The 18,732-nt window shown below is 41.0% G+C and overlaps 1 protein-coding gene across 2 annotated transcripts in view; it reads left to right on the forward strand.

The window, feature by feature from the left end:
- WDR47 (WD repeat domain 47) overlaps positions 1 to 18,732 on the forward strand; it is a 74,233-nt gene that overhangs the window by 41,811 nt on the left and 13,690 nt on the right. For both annotated transcript variants that reach the window (XM_047785138.1, XM_047785137.1), the window contains exons 7-10: positions 3,184 to 3,362; positions 8,098 to 8,355; positions 12,816 to 12,894; positions 15,047 to 15,204. In XM_047785138.1, the coding sequence (XP_047641094.1) occupies positions 3,184 to 3,362; positions 8,098 to 8,355; positions 12,816 to 12,894; positions 15,047 to 15,204 (674 nt within the window). The remainder of the gene's footprint in view (positions 1 to 3,183; positions 3,363 to 8,097; positions 8,356 to 12,815; positions 12,895 to 15,046; positions 15,205 to 18,732) is intronic.

Here is an 18,732-nt window from a genome sequence, read left to right on the forward strand (position 1 = left end):
CAAAAAATCCAATTTGAAAAAGGACTTGAGGGAGTTCCTGTTGTGGTGCAGCGGAAACCAATCCAACTGGTATCCATGGGAATGTGGGTTTGATCCCTGGCTTCGCTCAGTGTGTTGGGGATCCAACGTTGCTGTGAGCTGTGGTGTAGGTAGCAGACGCGGCTCAGATTTCAAGTTGCTGTGGCTATGGTGTAGGCCAGCAGCTGTAGCTCTGATTTGATCCTTAGCCTGGGAACTTCATATGCCACAAGTGTGGTCCTAAAAAAGCAAAAAAAAAAAAAAAAAGGACTTGAGTAGCCATTTCTCCAGATTGGCCAAATGTCTACAATACGGTCAGGAAAAAGATGCTTAACATCACTTGTCATTTGGGAAATGCAAATCAAAACCACTATGATGTATAACTTCACAACTACTAGAATGGCTAAAATCAAAGCAGTGGAAAATAACACGTGTTGGTGAGGAAATAGAGAACTTTAATCCTTCGTGCATTGCTGGTTGGGATGGAAAATGGTGCAAAAGGCAAAACATGGAATTACTGTATGACCTAGTAATTTCATTTCTAGGTATATACCCAAAGGCATTGAAAGCAAGGACTCAAACAGATACCTGTACATTCATGTTCATTGCAGCATTATTCACAGTAGCCAAGGTAGAAATAAGCCATGTCTATCCACTGGTTAATGGATAAACAGAAGTGATATATTCATACAATGGAATATTACTCAGCCATAAAAAGGAATGAAGTCTCACATATGTTATAACATGGAAGAATGTTGAAAAAAACATAGTGTTAAGTGAAATAAGGCAGCATAAAAGAATAACTATTGTATGATTCCATTTATATGAAGTATCTAGGATAGGTGAATTCATAGAGACAGAAAGTAGAATAGAGGTTAGCAGGGGCTTGAGGAAGAGGGAAATGGGGAGTTACTGCTTTATGGTTAATAGAATTGCTGTTTGGGGTGATGAAAATTTTAGGAAATAGAAAATAGTGGAGTTCCCATCGTAGCGCAGTGGTTAACGAATCTGACTGGGAACCATGAGGTTGCGGGTTCGGTCCCTGGCCTTGCTCAGTGGGTTAAGGATCCGGCGTTCCCGTGAGCTGTGGTGTAGGTCGCAGACGCGGCTCAGATCCCGCGTTGCTGTGGCTCTGGTGTAGGCCAGCGGCTACAGCTCCAGTTAGACCCCTAGCTTGGGAACCTCCATATGCCTCGGGAGTGGCCCTAGAAATGGCAAAAAGACAAAAAAAAGAAAAGAAAAGAAAATAGTGATAGTTGCACAACATGAACGTAATGCTACTGAATTGTACAATTAAAAATGGGTTTAAAATGGAGTTCTGTCGTGGCACAGCGGAAATGAATCCAACTGGGAACTATGAGGTTGCGGGTTTGATCCCTGGCCTCGCTCAGTGGGTTAAGGATCTGGCGTTGCCATGAGCTGTGGTGTATGTTGCAGATGCAGCTCAGATCTGGCATTGCTGTGGCTCTGGCGTAGGCCGGCAGCAACAGCTCCGATTAGATCCCTGGCCTGGGAACCTCCATATGCCGCAGGTGCAGCCCTGAAAAGACAAGAAAAAAAAAAAGTTAAAATGACAATTTTTTTTTTTTAATTTTTGTCTTTTTGACATTTCTTGGGCCTCTCTCATGGCATATGGAGGTTCCAGGCTAGGTGTCTAATCAGAGCTGTAGCTGCCGGCCTACGCCACAAGCTACAGCAATGCCAGATCTGAGCCACGTCTGCAACCTACACCACAGCTCACGGCAACACTGGATCCTTAACCCACTGAGCGAGGCCAGGGGTCGAACCCGCAACCTCATGGTTCCTAGTTGGATTTGTTAACCACTGCGCCACGACGGGAACTCCCTAAAATGACAATTTTTATATTTATTTTATCACAATGAAGATTTTTTTAAAAAAAGGACATGCAGATAATTTTATCTCAGAGTTATTGCTATAAGTTGTTGCTATAAGAAATAGAGGAGGATTGTTACTACTTTCTGGAAAATGGAGACAGTTTCAGCTTTAGTTAGTGATACAAGACTCTTGGCTAAGCTCGTTGTCATTGCTGGCCAATTTTAAAGATGACTGATTTGTTCTAGTTCACATACCCATATAATGTGATTAGACTCCAGCTTGGAAGAAAGAGTCTTTCTTGGCCAATGTTGGAATTCACTAAAATATCTAAGTTGTATAAGTTGAGTGCTATGCAGTTATTTTAGAAGAGTGAAGTAGGAATTTTGGGACTGCTAGGTTTAACACCTTCTTGTGAAAGACCGTTTAAAAACTGAATTAAAGTATTGCTTTTGAGGGAAATTTTACATACATTTTCCTCCAGAATAACCTATTAAATCACTTACATTCTTTTTTTTTTTTTTGTCTTTTTACCATTTCTTGGGCCGCTCCTGCAGCATATGGAGGGTCCCAGGCTAGGGGTCTAATCGGAGCTGTAGCCGCCAGCCTATGCCAGAGCCACAGCAACACGGGGTCCGAGCCACATCTGCAACCTACACCACAGCTCACGGCAGTGCTGGATCCTTAATCCACTGATCAAGGCCAGGGATTGAATCTGCATCCTCATGGATACTAATTGGATTCATTACTGCTGAGTTACAGTGGGAACTCCACGTTCTTAAGTGTGTTGGACAAGGTTAATATTGTGCGTATTAAATATTAATGCTCAGTAAGTATTTTTTTTCCAAAAAATAGACAGGTTTGTGTTAGGCTTTATCTGCATTTGTATTCTCTATCCATGTCTCCCATGTGACCACTATAATTTTTGTTTATTTGTTTGTTTGTTTTTTGGCTGTGCCCACAGCATGTGTATGTTCCTGGGCCAGGGACTGAACCCGAGCCGCAGCAGCAATCTGAGCCATAGGAGTGACTAAGTCAGATCCTTAGTCTGCAGCACCCCAAATGATTTGTATTTATTTGGTGTTAGGGATCCAGGATGACCATCCATTCTGGCCAGTCTCTTGCTGTGGAATAGAGCAAGTCAGCTGATCTACTTGACTGTTAAGATTCAGGATACAATGTTATTTTTCAGAGCCAATGTATTACATATTTTCTAATTGTTAATTATTGCTGTCTGTATGTTTTATTCAGCACTTAATGGAAGTTGCTGTTGAGTGGTGACATATTCGATCATAGTCTGCTCAAATATATTATTTTTCTAATTTTTTTAAGCTTCGAGATTCAACAGAACAATTTCAAGAATATTATAGGCAGAGATTACGCTACCAGCAGCATCTAGAACAGAAGGAGCAACAGCGACAGATATACCAACAGATGCTGCTTGAAGGAGGTGTGAATCAGGAGGATGGTCCTGATCAGCAGCAAAACCTTACTGAACAATTCCTTAATAGGTCAGTCTTTCAGTCACTTTTTCACATATAAGGAATTATTTAAAAGCTATTACGAGCATGCAGTAACTGCTACTTTCCATGTATCATTTGAAATTTTCAGGCTTTTTAAGTGTTTCAAGTAGTGTGAAGTGACAACTCCTACTTACAGTGTTCTCAGGGCTCATCTAGTTTTGTTCTTCCCTTTAAATGGCCTTTCACATCTAAGCCATGGGAGCAGAGTGTGTGGGAGTTTCAGCACAGCCGGCTGGAAGCAGGCTGCTTCTGGATCCAGCCCTGTCCCTGGGTAGCTGAGGACCCAGGGGAAGTTCCTTACCTTCCATTTGCTTGTTTCCTGTCTGCTTCACAGGATTGCATGAGGATTGAATGAGCTCATCTCTGTGACGTACTTAGAATACAATACTGAGTGTCAGCAGTATTATTGTTATTTATTGTTATTTTGAAAGCCTAAACTTTCAGATTCTGTTGAATTTAGTATATTAAAATGATTGTTTCTTATAATCTCTGACAAGACAGTATGAACTGATTTATAATTATAGGAAGTAAATACATGGTAAAGTGTTTTTTTTTTTAGAAATCAACAAACTGGAATAGGTGTATTTAAATGAGCAAGGGTTGTTGGAAGATTGAGTTGATATATATAAACAGTTAGAATAATTTCTGCCATGTGGGAGATATGCCGTAAATGTTGGCTTTCATCCTGATTCTAATCAGGCAGTGCAGTGGTGACTGTCTTTACTTGGAGCAGTAATATTGGAAGTAATTTGCTTGACACTGTGGGTTGTGCAAGTCAGTGAGCCTGAAACTGATGCTGTCTTCAAACCTTCACACAGGGAATGTTTATAGTGTCATCTAGAGTCCAGGTAATCCTCTGAACATTCAATTTGAGGGTCTTTTTCTTACCACCTCTGATCAAGTTGGTGGCTTATCATAATTGTCCCAATTTGATGAATTGCTACTTCTGGTTCTTGGAAGTCATGTTCTATATAGCAGGATGTCCTACTGTACAGCACAGGGAACTATATCCAGTCTCCTGGGGATAGACCATAATAGACAATAATACTTAAAAAAAAAAGAATACATATATTTATGACTGAGTCATAATGAAAGTTATGGTTGCGATTTGACTTCCTGATCATTTTATTTTTTTTAATTTTTTGTCTTTTTTGTCCTTTTTTAGGGCTGCACCCGTGGCATATGGAGGCTACCAGGCTAGGGGTCTAATCAGAGCTACAGCTGCTGGCCTACACCACAGCCACAGCAACGTGGGATCTGAGCTGTGTCTGCGATCTACACCACAGCTCACGGCAACGTTGGATCGTTAACCCACTGAGCAAGGGTAGGGATCGAACCTGCATCCTCATGGATGCTAGTCGGGTTTGTTAACCACTGAGACACTACAGGAACTCCTGTTCTCAATTTCTTTAGAGATTAGAATTTAAAATTACATTAAAGGTAAGTATGTTACAAAAATCCATAGGATAACAGGGTTCGTTATAAATGTAAATAGTTGTTTATCCATAAGACAACCAGGTCTACTATAAATATGAATGAATGTTATCCTCGGCCTTTGTAAATTAGTTTTATGAATTATGTTTTTCTCATCTATTCTGTTTTCTAATTCTTCCCTCTTTTTTTTTTTTTTTTTTTGCTATTTCTTGGGCCACTCCCTCGGCATATGGAGGTTCCCAGGCTAGGGGTCGAATCGGAGGTAGCCACTGGCCTACGCCAGAGCCACAGCAACTCGGGATCCGAGCCACGTCTGCAACCTATACCACAGCTCACGGCAACGCCGGATTGTTAACCCACTGAGCAAGGGCAGGGACCGAACCCGCCACCTCATGGTTCCTAGTCGGATTCGTTAACCACTGCGCCACGACGGGAACTCCTCTGTTAGTCTTTTTAAAGCCCTGAACACAAACGTGCTTACACACATACAGGAACACCAATTTTTAAAAAATATTTTATTGGAGTATAGTTAATTTACACTGCAGTGTTAGTTTCAGGTGTACAGCAAAGTGATTCAGTTATACATAAATCCATTCTTTTTCAGATTCTTTTCCCATATAGCTTATTTCAGAATATTGAGTAATGTTCCCCGTGCTATAAGTAGGTCCTGGTTGGTTATCTATTTTATATAGTAGTGTGTATATGTTAATCCCAAACTCCTAATTAATCCCTCCTCCCTCCTCTAACATTTCCTCTTTGGTAACCATAAGTTTGTTTTTGAAATCTGTGAGTCTGTTTCTGTTTTTTTTTTTCCTTTTTGCTATTTCTTGGGCTGCTCCCGCGGCATATGGAGGTTCCCAGGCTAGGGGTCGAATCGGAGCTGTAGCCCCCGGCCTATGCCAGAGCCACAGCAACGTGGGATCCGAGCCGTGTCTGCAACCTATATCACATGTCATGGCAACGCCAGATCGTTAACCCACTGAGCAAGAGCAGGGACCGAACCTGCAACCTCATGGTTCCTATTTGGGATTCGTTAACCACTGCGCCACGATGGGAACTCCTGTTTCTGTTTTATAAAGAAGTTTGTTTGTATCATTTAAAAAATTTGATTCCATATTTATATCATACAATATTTGTCTTTCTTTTTCTGACCTAGTTCGCTTATTATGATAACCTCTAGTTGCATCTGTGTTTTTGCAAATGGTATTATTTCATTCTTTTTTACGGCTGAGTAATATAATTCCATTGTATATATGTACCACATTTTTTTTTTTTGTCTTTCTGCCTTTTCTAGAGCCCCACCTGCAGCATATGGAGGTTCCCAGGCTAGGGGGTCGAATTGGAGCTGTAGCCGCCGGCCTACGCCAGAGCCACAGCAACATGGGATCCGAGCCATGCCTGCGACCTACACCACAGCTCATGGCAATGCCAGATCCTTAATCCACTGAGCGGTACCAGGGATCGAACTGGCAGCCTCATGGCTCCTAGTCAGATTCGTTAACCACTGAGCCACAAAAAGAACTCCAATGTACCACATTTTATTTATCCTTTCCTCTGTTGATGGACTTTTAGGTTGCTTCCATGTTTTGGCTATTGTAAATAGTACTGCAGTGAACATTGCAGTGTGCGTGTATCTTTTTTTTTTTTTTTGTCTTTTTGCCATTTCTTGGGCAGCTCTCGCGGCGTATGTCTTTTTGCCATTTCTCGCAGCTCTCCCAGGCTAGGGGTCTAATCGGAGCTGTAGCCACCGGCCTATGCCAGAGCCACAGCAACGTGGGATCCGAGCCGCATCTGCAACCTACACCACAGCTCACGGCAACGCCGGATCATTAACCCACTGAGCAAGAGCGGGGATCGAACCCACAACCTCATGGTTCCTAGTCGGATTCGTTAACCACTGCGCCACGACGGGAACTCCCTGCATGTATCTTTTTGAATTATAGTTTTGTCTGGATATATGCCCAGGAGTGGGATTGCTGGATCCTACGGTAGTTCTAGTTTTAGTTTTTTAAGAAATCTCCATACTGTTCTCCATAATGGTTGTTCTAATTTACATTCCCACCAACAGTGCAGGGGGTTCCCTTTTCTCCACACCCTCTCCAGCATTTTTTGTAGACTTTTTGATGATGGCTGTTCTGATCAGTGTGAGATGACACCTCATTGTAGTTTTCATTGCATTTTTCTAAACAACAAACACTAATGTTTAATGCAGGAAAATTAGAAAATGCAGTGAGTCACGAACACCTCTTAGTAATCACATCCGTTGTGTAGTCCTCTGTCATGTTAAGTCTAGGTTGGAGAAAGGGATACTGAGGCCAGTTCTAGTCTAAATCTTAAGAGAGTCTGACAACTTCCTCTGTGCCCTTTGGAGCCCTGAGTCTCCCATAGGGCATAAGGCTACCGTGATATAGGGAGACTGGCAGTGAGGGAAAGGCCCTGAGGCTGACTTGTTTTGCTCCCTGTTTTAGCTCCCTAGCGCCTAGATTAGAGCCTGACAAATAGTCTTTATAGAATGAATAAATGAATGAATGAATGAATGTGTGAATAATAGGGTTGCCACTTGCCTTTGTTCCAACATGGACAGCTTTAGTTGTCCGTTTCCTAATTGATAAGATATTACTAGACAGATGAAATAAAAATGCTTGTTTTGTTGGTGAGAAACTTGGTAGTGGTTATTTTTATTGATTATTTTGAGAAATTGTTTCAAATTGAAAATTGAACCAAAGTTATACTAGAGAAGAAACAGATTTTTTTTTTTTTCTGTTTTTATGGTAAAACGTGCTTTTAGGAGTTTCCGTCCTGGCTCAGTGGTTAACAAATCCGACTAGGAACCATGAGGTTGCGGGTTCATCCCTGCCATTGCTCAGTGGGTTAAGGATCCGGTGTTGCCGTGAGCTGTGGTGTAGATTGCAGACATGGCTCAGATCCCATGTTGCTGTGGCTGTGGTGTAGGCCAGTGGCTACAGCTCCGATTCAACCCCTAGCCTTAGAACCTCCATATACTGTGGGAGTGGCCCTAGAAAAGGCAAAAAGACCAAAAGAAGACCCCCCCAAAAAAGGTGCTTTTAAAAAGTCAGTGATACCCATTATGTTTATCTCCTTTACAGTGGTTTTACTGTAGGAAGATTTTGATCTTCTTTCAGTTTCTTGGTTATGTCTTAAGCTGATGATGGTAATTTTTGGTACTAAACTTGTCATATATTATATGTGCATGTATTTAGCATATTTTATATGTTAGGAAAATGATTACGTTTTTATTTTAATATAATTGCATTGATTTATGTTGTAGGTCCATTCAGAAGCTTGGTGAATTAAATATTGGAATGGATAGTCTGGGTAATGAGGTACCAGCACTCAGCCAGCAATGTAATGGGAACAAAGGCGATGGATCTAATAATTCTTCTATAACTAGTTTCTCTACACCACCCCAAGATTCTGGTCAGAGAGTAACACATGATCCTTCAAATATTCACACAAGCACACCTCGAAATCCTGGATCAACAAATCACATACCTTTTCTTGAGGAATCACCTTGTGGAAACCAAATGTAAGTGCTTTACATGTAAAACCTGGAAGTGTTAACTTTATACTAATCAAAAGAAACATAGAAAGCTGAACTTCTCTTTGGAGCCTTACAAATGGAAGTTCTTACAGTTCATTATATAGATTTTTTTTCCCCAGTGTGCCCTCATTTATCTATATTTGCTTCTACTAACTTCTGAATCTCTTAATAGTCTTTATTCTCCTATTTTCCTTTTTGCTTTCCTACCACCATCGAGACAGAATTGGTTTTTTTATGAGCCATTTTACTCAGAGATCATATAGTTTTATGGTTTATCCTCTCCCCAGTTTTTTTTTTTTCCTTGCCATTGGTAGCTTTCAACAAATAATCTTTTAATTCACAGACCTCTGGGCACAAGAAGATGTCTTAGGACATGGCGGAATGAACACAGCAAGACAGTCTTGGCAACTCTAGCAGTTATAGCAATTGAGCCTTCTTGCATATTTATGTTTTCGCTAGTCAGAGAAAATTTTCATCATGCTCTCATTAGTAAACAATTGTTAATTTATGCAATGGGAATACTTGAGCATTTTCTTCATCTATTATAATATTAAAACGTCATTTTATCTTCTTTATTTTTTTTATTTTTATTTTTTTGTCTTTTCTAGGGCTGCACCCGTGGCATATGGAGGTTCCCAGGCTAGGGGTCGAATCAGAGCCACAGCCACAGCAACGTGGGATCCAAGCTGCATCTGTGACCTACACCATAGCTCATGGCAATGCTGGATCCTTAACCCACTGAGCAAGGGCAGGGATGAACCCACAACCTCATGGTTCCTAGTTGGATTCATTAGCCACTGAGCCACGACGGGAACTCCACTTTTTTCACATTTTTAATATTTTTGGTAAGATTTTTATTTTTTCAAAACTTTTTGTTTTTCATGGTGAGAATAATTGCCTTATTTTTGGTGTGCGTGTGTATGTGTGCAGATGCTTAGTTTTCTTGCTACCTATCACTAAACTATCTGCAGATGCAGTGACAGACTGTAAGATCACTAAACTCCTCATTACAGTTAAAAAAAAATCAAGTTTTGGGAGTTCCCATTGTGGCCCAGTGGTTAGCGAATCCGACTAGGAACTATGAGGTTTCGGGTTTGATCCCTGGCCTCATTCAGTGGGTTAGGGATCCAGCATTGCCGTGAGTTGTGGTGTAGGTTGCAGACGTGGTTTGGATCTGGCCTTGCTGTGGCTGTGGTGTAGACCAGCAGCTACAGCTCCGATCAGACCCCTAGCCTGGGAACCTCCATATGCCTCGGGTGCGGCCCTGGAAAAGACAAAATAAATAAATAAATAAATAAATCAAGTATTTTCTCTCTCATTTTTCACCCCTGGTTCATTATTCCTCCTGATGCATTTTATTTTTTCCCCCATTTAAACATAATTTATGTACATTTATGGCTTTATACAATAATAGCAGAGATTGGTCTTGTGTCTGTAAGTAGTACATCAGTGGCATCAGGCACTTCGCAGTATCGGAATGCGAGTGTGGAATCTGCACTCTTCCTAAACATGAGCAGTGAAATGTGGGAGGGTGCGACTGCGTCCTCATGGGACTGACCTGGTCACACCTGGCCCCACTGCCAGGCCGTGCACCCTGCTTAAGGAAGAGGCCGAGAGTAATGCTAGGCTGCTCGTTTGCCTAAACCACCATGCATCTTTTACTGAATGATTCCTTCTAAATTGAAACCGCAAGAGAAACTTGTTGTTTAAAAGTTAGCTATAAATTAAGGGCTCTTAGGAGCTGAGTGTAGCAATTTCCAGTTGGGGTTTAAGGGTTGGGGATGAGGAGTGTCCTGTTTCATTTTATATTCATTGCTTCTGGGCCAGTTTATTCAGGCCTGGAGAGTCCTGGGACTTCCCTTCACCATTCTCCCTGTATTAAATCCCTTGATTTCAGGATCTCATGTAGTTTCCTTAAAAAGGGGTACCTCAGGGGTGAAGTTTCTGAGACCTTGCCTGTCTAAATATTCCACATTTGACTTGTTAGTATAGCTGAGTATAGAATTCGAGGATGGCAGTTATTCCTCAGAGTTTCAAAGACATTCCTGCACATTTCAGTGTTCTTATTGAGAAGTCTGATGCTCTTGTGACCTGATCCTTTTGTATGAGGACTGCAGCTTTTTCCACTCTGGAATTTTTTAGAACTTTGTCTTCCTTGATGTTCTAAAACTCCTTGATGTTCTAAACTCTCCATCAGAGGAGATCTATTTTCTCCCTTCTCTCCTTCTTTCCTCCCTCCCTCCCTCCCTTCCTTCCTCTGCCTTGCCCATGGCATGCAGAAGTTCTGGGACCAGGGATCAAACCTGTGCCACAGCTATGACCTGAGCCCTAGCAGTGAAAATGCCCATCCTTAACCTACTGGGCCACCAGGGAACTCTTATTTTCCTTCATTTTGCTGGATAATTTGTGGGCTCTTTTAAGATGGAGACTTAAATTCTGGAATTTTTTTTTTCTTTTTATGGCCACACCCTTGGCATGTGGAAGTTCCTAGGCTAGGGGTCGAGTCATGAGCCATGGCCACCAGCCCACACTGCAGCAACACAAGATCTGAGCCACATCTTTGACCTATGCTGCAGCTTGTGGCAATGCTAGATCCTTAACCCACTGAGCAAGGCCAGGGATTGAACCCCAATCCCCATAGATACTATCTGGTTTTGTTCTTAACCCACTGAGCCATAATGGGAACTCTCAAGTTCTGAATATTGAAAACATATTTATGTAGCAGTTTCTTCATCTCTGTTTATTATTGATTATTTTTTTCTGCTATCATTCTTACTCTTTTAGCTCTCTCTTATTCTCTAAATATCTATTAAAAAAAAAAATTTCTTTGGCCACACCCATGGCATGTGGAAGTTCCTGGCTGGGGAATGAATCAGAGCCATAGAGGTGACCTGAGCCACAGCAGTGACAATGCCAGATCCTTAACCTGCTGAGCCACCTGGGAATTCCATTTTTTTTTTTTTTTAATGGCTGCGCCTGCAGCATATGGAAGTTCCTGGGCCATATGGGATTGAATTTGAGCTGCAGCTGTGACCTACGCTGCAGCTGTGGCAACACCAGATCTTTTTAACCCTTTGCGTTGGGCTGTGGATTGAACCTGTACTTCCACAGCGACCAGAGCTGCTACAGTCGGATTCCTAACCCAGTGCACCACAGCAGAACTACCTTGGAAACAATTTTTAATAGATATTTTTCTTGTTTCCTAGATTCATTATTTTCTCTTATATCTCTAAAGATTTTAATTTTGTTTTTGTAGCTTTTGTTTCCTGAATTGCCTCCCTTCCTCCACCTTCCTTTTCTTGTTTGTTTTAGGCTCTGGTTTTTATTTAGGAAGCTTTCTTCAAGCATTGGGCTATTTGTAAAAGTGAGTCATTAAAAAAATACCAATTAGGAGTTCCTGTCGTGGCGTAGTGGTTAACGAATCTGACTAGGAACCATGAGGTTGCAGGTTCGGTCCCTGCCCTTGCTCAGTGGGTTAACGATCCGGCGTTGCCGTGAGCTGTGGTGTAGGTTGCAGACGCGGCTCGGATCTTGCGTTGCTGTGGCTCTGGCATAGGCCGGTGGCTGCAGCTCCGATTAGACCCCTAGCCTGGGAACCTCCATATGCCGTGGGAGCGGCCCAAGAAATAGCAAAAAGACAAAAAAATAAATAAATAAAAAATAAAAATAAATAAATAAAAATACCAATTAGAAGGATGGGATGCATTTATGGATGCATCTGTTTACCTGTTGGCCTCACAAAAACATTAAGTAAAAACATGGTTTTATGGTGGGACCCTCAACTGTCAAGTTTCTGTTAGTGTTTTCTCTTGGGCCAGATTATTTTTCTGAAGAACAGTCCAGGTTCTTGCCTGGGGTGGAATTTAAGCCAGCGACCAAGATTCTGGAACTCAGCAGAGGAAAGGTACTCTACATCTCACTATAAAATTTGTGATCTTTGACTTAATCTCTTTTCCCGAATGGCCTCTTATTGTTTCCTTACAACCAGCTATGTGTTGTGTGTGATAAAGTCTAGAGCCTCTTAACAAATGGTTCCATAAAGTCACTTAGACTGGGATCAGTGAGGTTCATTTGTCCCCCTCCAATATTAGTGATTGAGGGATAAATTAATTAAGTTTCTGTTTTTGTTTTGTTTTTGTCTTTTTTTGGTCTTTTTAGGGCTACACCCTAGGCATATGGAGGTTCCCTGGTAGGGGTCCAATCCGAGCTGTAGCTGCCGGCCTGCGCCAGAGCCACAGCAATGCCGGACCTGAGCCATGTCTTTGAACTATAACACAGCTCACGGCAACACCAGAGCCTTAACCTGCTGAGCGAGGCCAGGGATTGAACCCCCGTCCTCATGGATGCTAGTCGTGTTCGTTAACTGCTGAACCACGACAGGAACTCCAATTTAGTTTCTGTTTTGATATTCAGAGTAAACTCTGCTTGAATTTCTGTTCTAACAGCTCATCATCCGAACATTCAGTCATTAAGCCACCTCTTGGAGATTCTTCAGGGAGTCTATCAAGATCAAGAGGGGAAGAGGTAATACTTTGGGGAAAGAGGTTTCATTGTTTTTATATTTACTTGCAACTCTTGTTAAGAAATGCTCAATTTAAAAAACCATTTTTAGAAGTAGTCCTTATTACTAACTAGTATTAGTAATAATACTGCTAGTTATCTCAAGATAGTAGAGCTTTCACTGTGTGAAGTGGAGGCATTGCCTGAGAAATCACATTTGAGAGTATTCGTATTAATGGTCCAGTGGTGATCAGGGCACATAAGTTAGGGCTGTGCCACTGCTCTCTGAACCCTGTGATTAACCAGTTAAGATATTATTTTGGGTTTCTCATCAGTGCATTTGTTTTTCGTGTTGAAACCAGATATCCTTCCCTAACTAGTATACACCTTCACTGTATCTTATTTTCTCTAATTCAAAGCTTAACCTCATAAACAAAATTATTATTTCAAGTTCTTGTGGGGCCAGACTGGTAACATAAAGGAGTAAAGTTGACTATTTTTGTGATAAACATCTAGGAATATTTATACCTTTCACAAAGAAATATGCTGGCCTAGTGTTTCCAGCTAGAAAGTTAGATTTTTATATGAAACCTATTTTTTAAATGACAACAATTAGAAAATTAAATACACTGGAGAATAGCAAATAAGTTAATTGCGGCTTTGCTGATTCTGCTTTAAAGCAACCCTTAGTAATTATTATTAATGTGCTGTTGGCCATTTAAGCCGTTAGTCATTCTCTCCCTTTTTGTCCTCCCTACCCAGGCTATTCATTTGATAGTGACCTTTCTCATATATGGATTAATGGAAAATGTAGTATTTCTAGTCAAATAAATTCATAGGAGTAATATAAGAATTCAGTTTGGTTCCGTAGGGCAAACACAGTGTGATATATGGGGTTTATCTCCTGTTCCCTTGTGAGAAGGTGCTACATGAGTACACGACAGTTTGGGCCGGGAGATGCATCATCTTTTCATTGTTGTAATCACTCTGGGTTTGAGAGCTCTTAGCGTACAGCCAGAGCTGAAGTGATCTGCCTTTGGGGTTTGAATGTCAGGGATATACCCAAAGACAGGATTTGGTTGGGTTAGGCACCACATCCAGCCTGCAGGGCCCCGTTCCAGGTCCAGGGTCCAGTCTTGGTCAGGGTAGCTGGATGGTTTCAGATGATGCCAACAGGAGTCCCCAGAGCTTTTATGCAGAGCTGCCTCAGAGTCCCTTCCTCAGAAGAGGGCTGTGGACAGGTTGACAGTGTAAAATAAAAATGAGGCTGAAACTAAATATTCTGATTAAAATCATTTTTACAGTTTTAAAGTTTTTTTTTTTTTTTTTTTAGGGCTGTACATGTGGCATATGGAAGTTCCCAGGCTAGGGGTCGAATCACAGCTGCAGCTGCTGGCCTATACCACAGCAACGCGGGATCCGATCCTTGTCTGCAATCTACACCACAGCTCATGGAAACACCAGATCCTTAACCTACTGAGCGAGGCCAGGGATCAAACCTTCGTCCTGTGGATACTAGTCAGATTCGTTTCCACTGAGCCACGATGAGAATGACATTTTTACAATTTTAAAAGGGTATTTTATGGACATCTCCTGTGGCACAGCAGGTTAAAGATCCGATGTTATCACTGCAGTGGCCCAGGTCACTGCTGCTGCTCGGTTTGATCCCTGGCCCGAGTACATCCATATACCACAGGTGTGACCAAAAAAAAAAGGGTATTTTACGATTTTAGTTAGGAATATTAAAGTGTTTGTTGCTGGAAAGAATGGCAACCTTTTTCTTTTACCCTAAATGGATTAAATAATAGTGTTTTATATTTCCTACATTTAGAAATATGAATGATGTTCTTTTGTGAGAACTGTATATGTGGGCTTTTTTCCTTGAGAGTTATAGAGACCTTAATATGGGAATGCATATTCTTATATTTTATTTTAATAAGTGAAGAAAAACTTAATGTCTGTGAACTATTTGAGCTTAGTTTAGCAATGTGTAGCAAAAATTTAAAAATTGGGCTTAATTTGGATTTGCCATTCAAAAGAATGTATGATAGTAGGAAGTGAACATAATATCGTAAAGTGAATACTGCAGTTCAAATGAATTTAAAATGGGAAAAAGATGAATTCTTTCAAGTTAAATTTTTTTAAAGGTTGACTTTCATATTCATTCTTTCCATAGGATGACAAATCAAAAAAGCAGTTTGTTTGTATTAATACCCTAGAAGACACACAAGCTGTCAGAGCAGTGGCATTTCATCCAGGTGGTGGTTTATATGCTGTTGGTTCAAATTCAAAAACTCTGAGAGTTTGTGCCTATCCAGACGTAATTGATCCAAGGTAAGGATACTGCCATTCTTGCTTTAGTTTTTTAATTTAGCTCTCTTTTTTAAGAATTACCATTCAGTAGTGTTTAACTTTTATTTCCTTTTATTTTATTTATTTTTAAAAATCTTTTTAGGGCCGTACCCGCAGCATATGGAAGCTCTCAGACTAGGGTTCGAATTGGAGCTATAGCTGCCAGCCTACGCCTCAGCCACAGCCATGTCAGATCTGAGCCTTGTCTTTGACCTACACCACAGTTCACAGCAACACCAGATCCTTAACCCACTGAGCGAGGCCAGGGATCGAACCCGCTTCCTCTTGGACACCAATTGGGTTTGTTATTGCTGAGCCACAATGGGAACTCCTCCTTTCCTTTTATTAAGCTTTTACATTTTTATTTTCAATACTTAGGAAATATACATACAAATCATCAATTAACTTTATAAGTTGTCTTTTATAAAATGTTTTTGATTAGGCCATTGTTCACTCGGTAGCCTAGTTTTCTATATTTCTATGTTTTTTGTTAATATTCTCTTAATCTGAAAGATCTTTATAAACTAGTTAAATTACAAAATAATGCTATTTATAGACTTGGAGAACATTAAAAATGTTTTAATCTAATAGCTTCAAAGAAATGCTAGGTTACACTATGTGAAATTGCTCATATTTGACCATTTTGACCTCGAAAGATCCAGTTTTCATTTGGTGAACTAAACTGTGATTTTATACTCTTGTTTTAACAGATTATGGGATTCAAAAATAAGGGATATATCTTTAAAGGCATTTGTTATCAGAAAGAGGCATATGATCGTCTCTACTAAGTGTAATTCTTTAAAGTTAACAAGAAAGCAAATACCACAGCTATAACTTCACAGAGAACTGAATTTGAACGCTTTACTCTTTGATTAGATACTCTTTTTGTCCATTTATTTATTTAAAATTTTATTTTTTAAGGTTTTTTTTTTTTGTCTTTTCTAGGGCCATGCCCGTGGCATATGGAAGTTCTCAGGCTAGGGGTCTAATTGGAGCTGTAGCCTCTGGCCTACACCAGAGCCACAGCAATGGGGGATCCGAGCCACATCTGTGACCTACTCCACAGCTCATGGCAACACCGGATCCTTAACCCTCTGAGCGAGGCCAGGGATCAAACCTGAAACCTCATGGTTCCTAGCCGGATTCTTTAACCTCTGAGCCACGATGGGAACTCCTGTTTTTTAAATTTTTTAGAGTTGATTTATAATGTTGTGCCAATTTCTGCCGTACAGTAAAGTGACCCAGTCCTACAGAAATGTGCATTCCCTTTCTTGTATTATCTTCCATCGTGGTCTATCCCAGCAGACTGGGTATAAGTTCCCTGTGCTATACAGTAGGACCTCATTGCTTACCCATTCTTTTTTTTTTTTTAAGATTTTTATTTTTCCTATTATAGTTGATTTCTGAGACCAGCTCAGCAGGTGAGGGCTGAAGAACAGGTGCTATGAAACTTAAGAAAAAAGTTAACATAAAACAAGATACAGAGACATTTATCTTAATTAAAGGTGGGAAGGGGGGGCTCAAGGTCTCAGGGACCAAGAGCACTGCCTCAAGCAACCACACTGCTTTTATTGTGCTCTTTAGGATTACATCAAGTGTGGAGGGGGTTGTATGTGCAGGATATAATTCTTTTATTATTTTAATAAGTTCTTTTATTATTGTAAACGTCACATAGCTGGTAGATGGTTAGCTTTTATTCTGACCTTTAGGCATTTAACAGTCATTAGCATTGAGGAAGCTTAGCGTTAGCTGTCTATGCATAGCATCTAGAGGATCATCTTTGTGCTTCTGCAAAGGGCATGCCTATCTGAGGCAACACGTCTTGCCAAGGTTTGCACCTCGTTCTCCTTGCTGATGCATGTTCTGCTAACAACCGCTCATAAACCTCCTGGGGCCATGAGGTTCCTCTTTCTTTTATTTTAACTGGACATATCAAGCTATGCAAACAGTGTGCCAATCTGTACAGGTCCGCCTGCTTAGACCAATGCATTTTGTCTTCATTCAGCTGACCACATGAATAACTTACGCCTTTAGGTCTTTGTTCTTTTTTTTTTTTTTTTTTTTTTTGACTTTTCTAGGGCCACTCTGGTGGCATATGGAGGTTCCCAGGCTAGGGGTCTAAAGGAGCTGTAGCCACAGCCTACACCAGAGCCACAGCAACGCAGGATCTGAACCGCGTCTGCTACCTACACCACAGCTCACGGCAACGCCAGATCGTTAACCCACTGAGCGAAGCCAGGGATCGAACCCGCAACCTCATGGTTCCTAGTCAGATTCGTTAACCACTGCGCCATGATGGGAACTCCAGGTCTTTGTTTTTAAGCTTAAGTCATTTACCCACACTGCAACTGTATTTCAAGCAGGAATATGGGGTAAAGGAAAGAAGGACAAGATGGAGTTTTCAGCATAGAAAATAGAAGCAAAGAGGCTAAGAAAAAATTGTAGAGGGAGTTGCCATCGTGGCGCAGTGGTTAACGAATCCGACTAGGAACCATGAGATTGCGGGTTCAGTCCCAGCCCTTGCTCAGTGGGTTGACGATCCGGCGTTGCCGTGAGCTGTGGTGTAGGTTGCAGACACGGCTCGGATCCCGCGTTACTGTGGCTCTGGCGTAGGCTGGTGGCTGCAGCTCCGATTCGACCCCTAGCCTGGGAACCTCCATATGCTGCGGGAGCGGGCCAAGAAATAGCAAAAAGGCAAAAAGGCAAAAAAAAAAAAATTGTAGAAACATGTCTCCCGACAGTTGATTTATAATGTTCTGTCAATTTCTGCTGTACAGCAAAGTGACCTAGTCATATATATGTATCTATGTATATATACATTCTTTTTCTCATGTTATCTTCCATCATGTTCTATCACAAGTGACTGGATATAGTTCCCTGTGCTATACAGCAGGACCTCATTGCTTATCCATTCTATATGTAGTAGTTTGCATCTACTAACCCCAAACTCCCAGTCCATCCCACTCCCTCTCGCCTTCCCCTTGGCAACCACAAGTCTATTTTCTATGTTTGTGAGTCTTTTTCTCTTGTGACAGGTTTATTTATGCCATATTTTAGATTTCACATATGTAAGTGATATCATATGGTATTTGTCTTTCTCTTTTCTGACTTGACTTCACTTAGTATGATAATCTCTAGTTGCATCCATGTTGCTGTGAATGGCATTATTTCTTTCCTTTTTATAGCTGAGTGGTATTCCATTGTATATATGTATCACATCTTCTTTATCTGTTCATCTGTCAGCAGACATTTAGGTTGTTTCTGTGTCTTGGCTATTGTGAATAGTGCTGCAGTGAACATAGGGGTGCATATTTCTTTTTGAATCATAGTTTTGTCTGTATCATTGCCCAGAAGTGGGAATGCTGGATCATATGGTAACTCTTGTTTTTAGTTTTTTGAGGAACCTCCATACTGTTTTCCATAGTGCTTGTACCAATTTACATTCCCACCAACAGTGTAAGAGGGTTGCCTTTTCTACACACCCTTCCAGCATTTGTTATTTTTAGACTT

This window comes from Phacochoerus africanus, chromosome 6, assembly GCF_016906955.1.
Source record: "Phacochoerus africanus isolate WHEZ1 chromosome 6, ROS_Pafr_v1, whole genome shotgun sequence".
Classification (NCBI taxonomy): domain Eukaryota; kingdom Metazoa; phylum Chordata; class Mammalia; order Artiodactyla; family Suidae; genus Phacochoerus; species Phacochoerus africanus.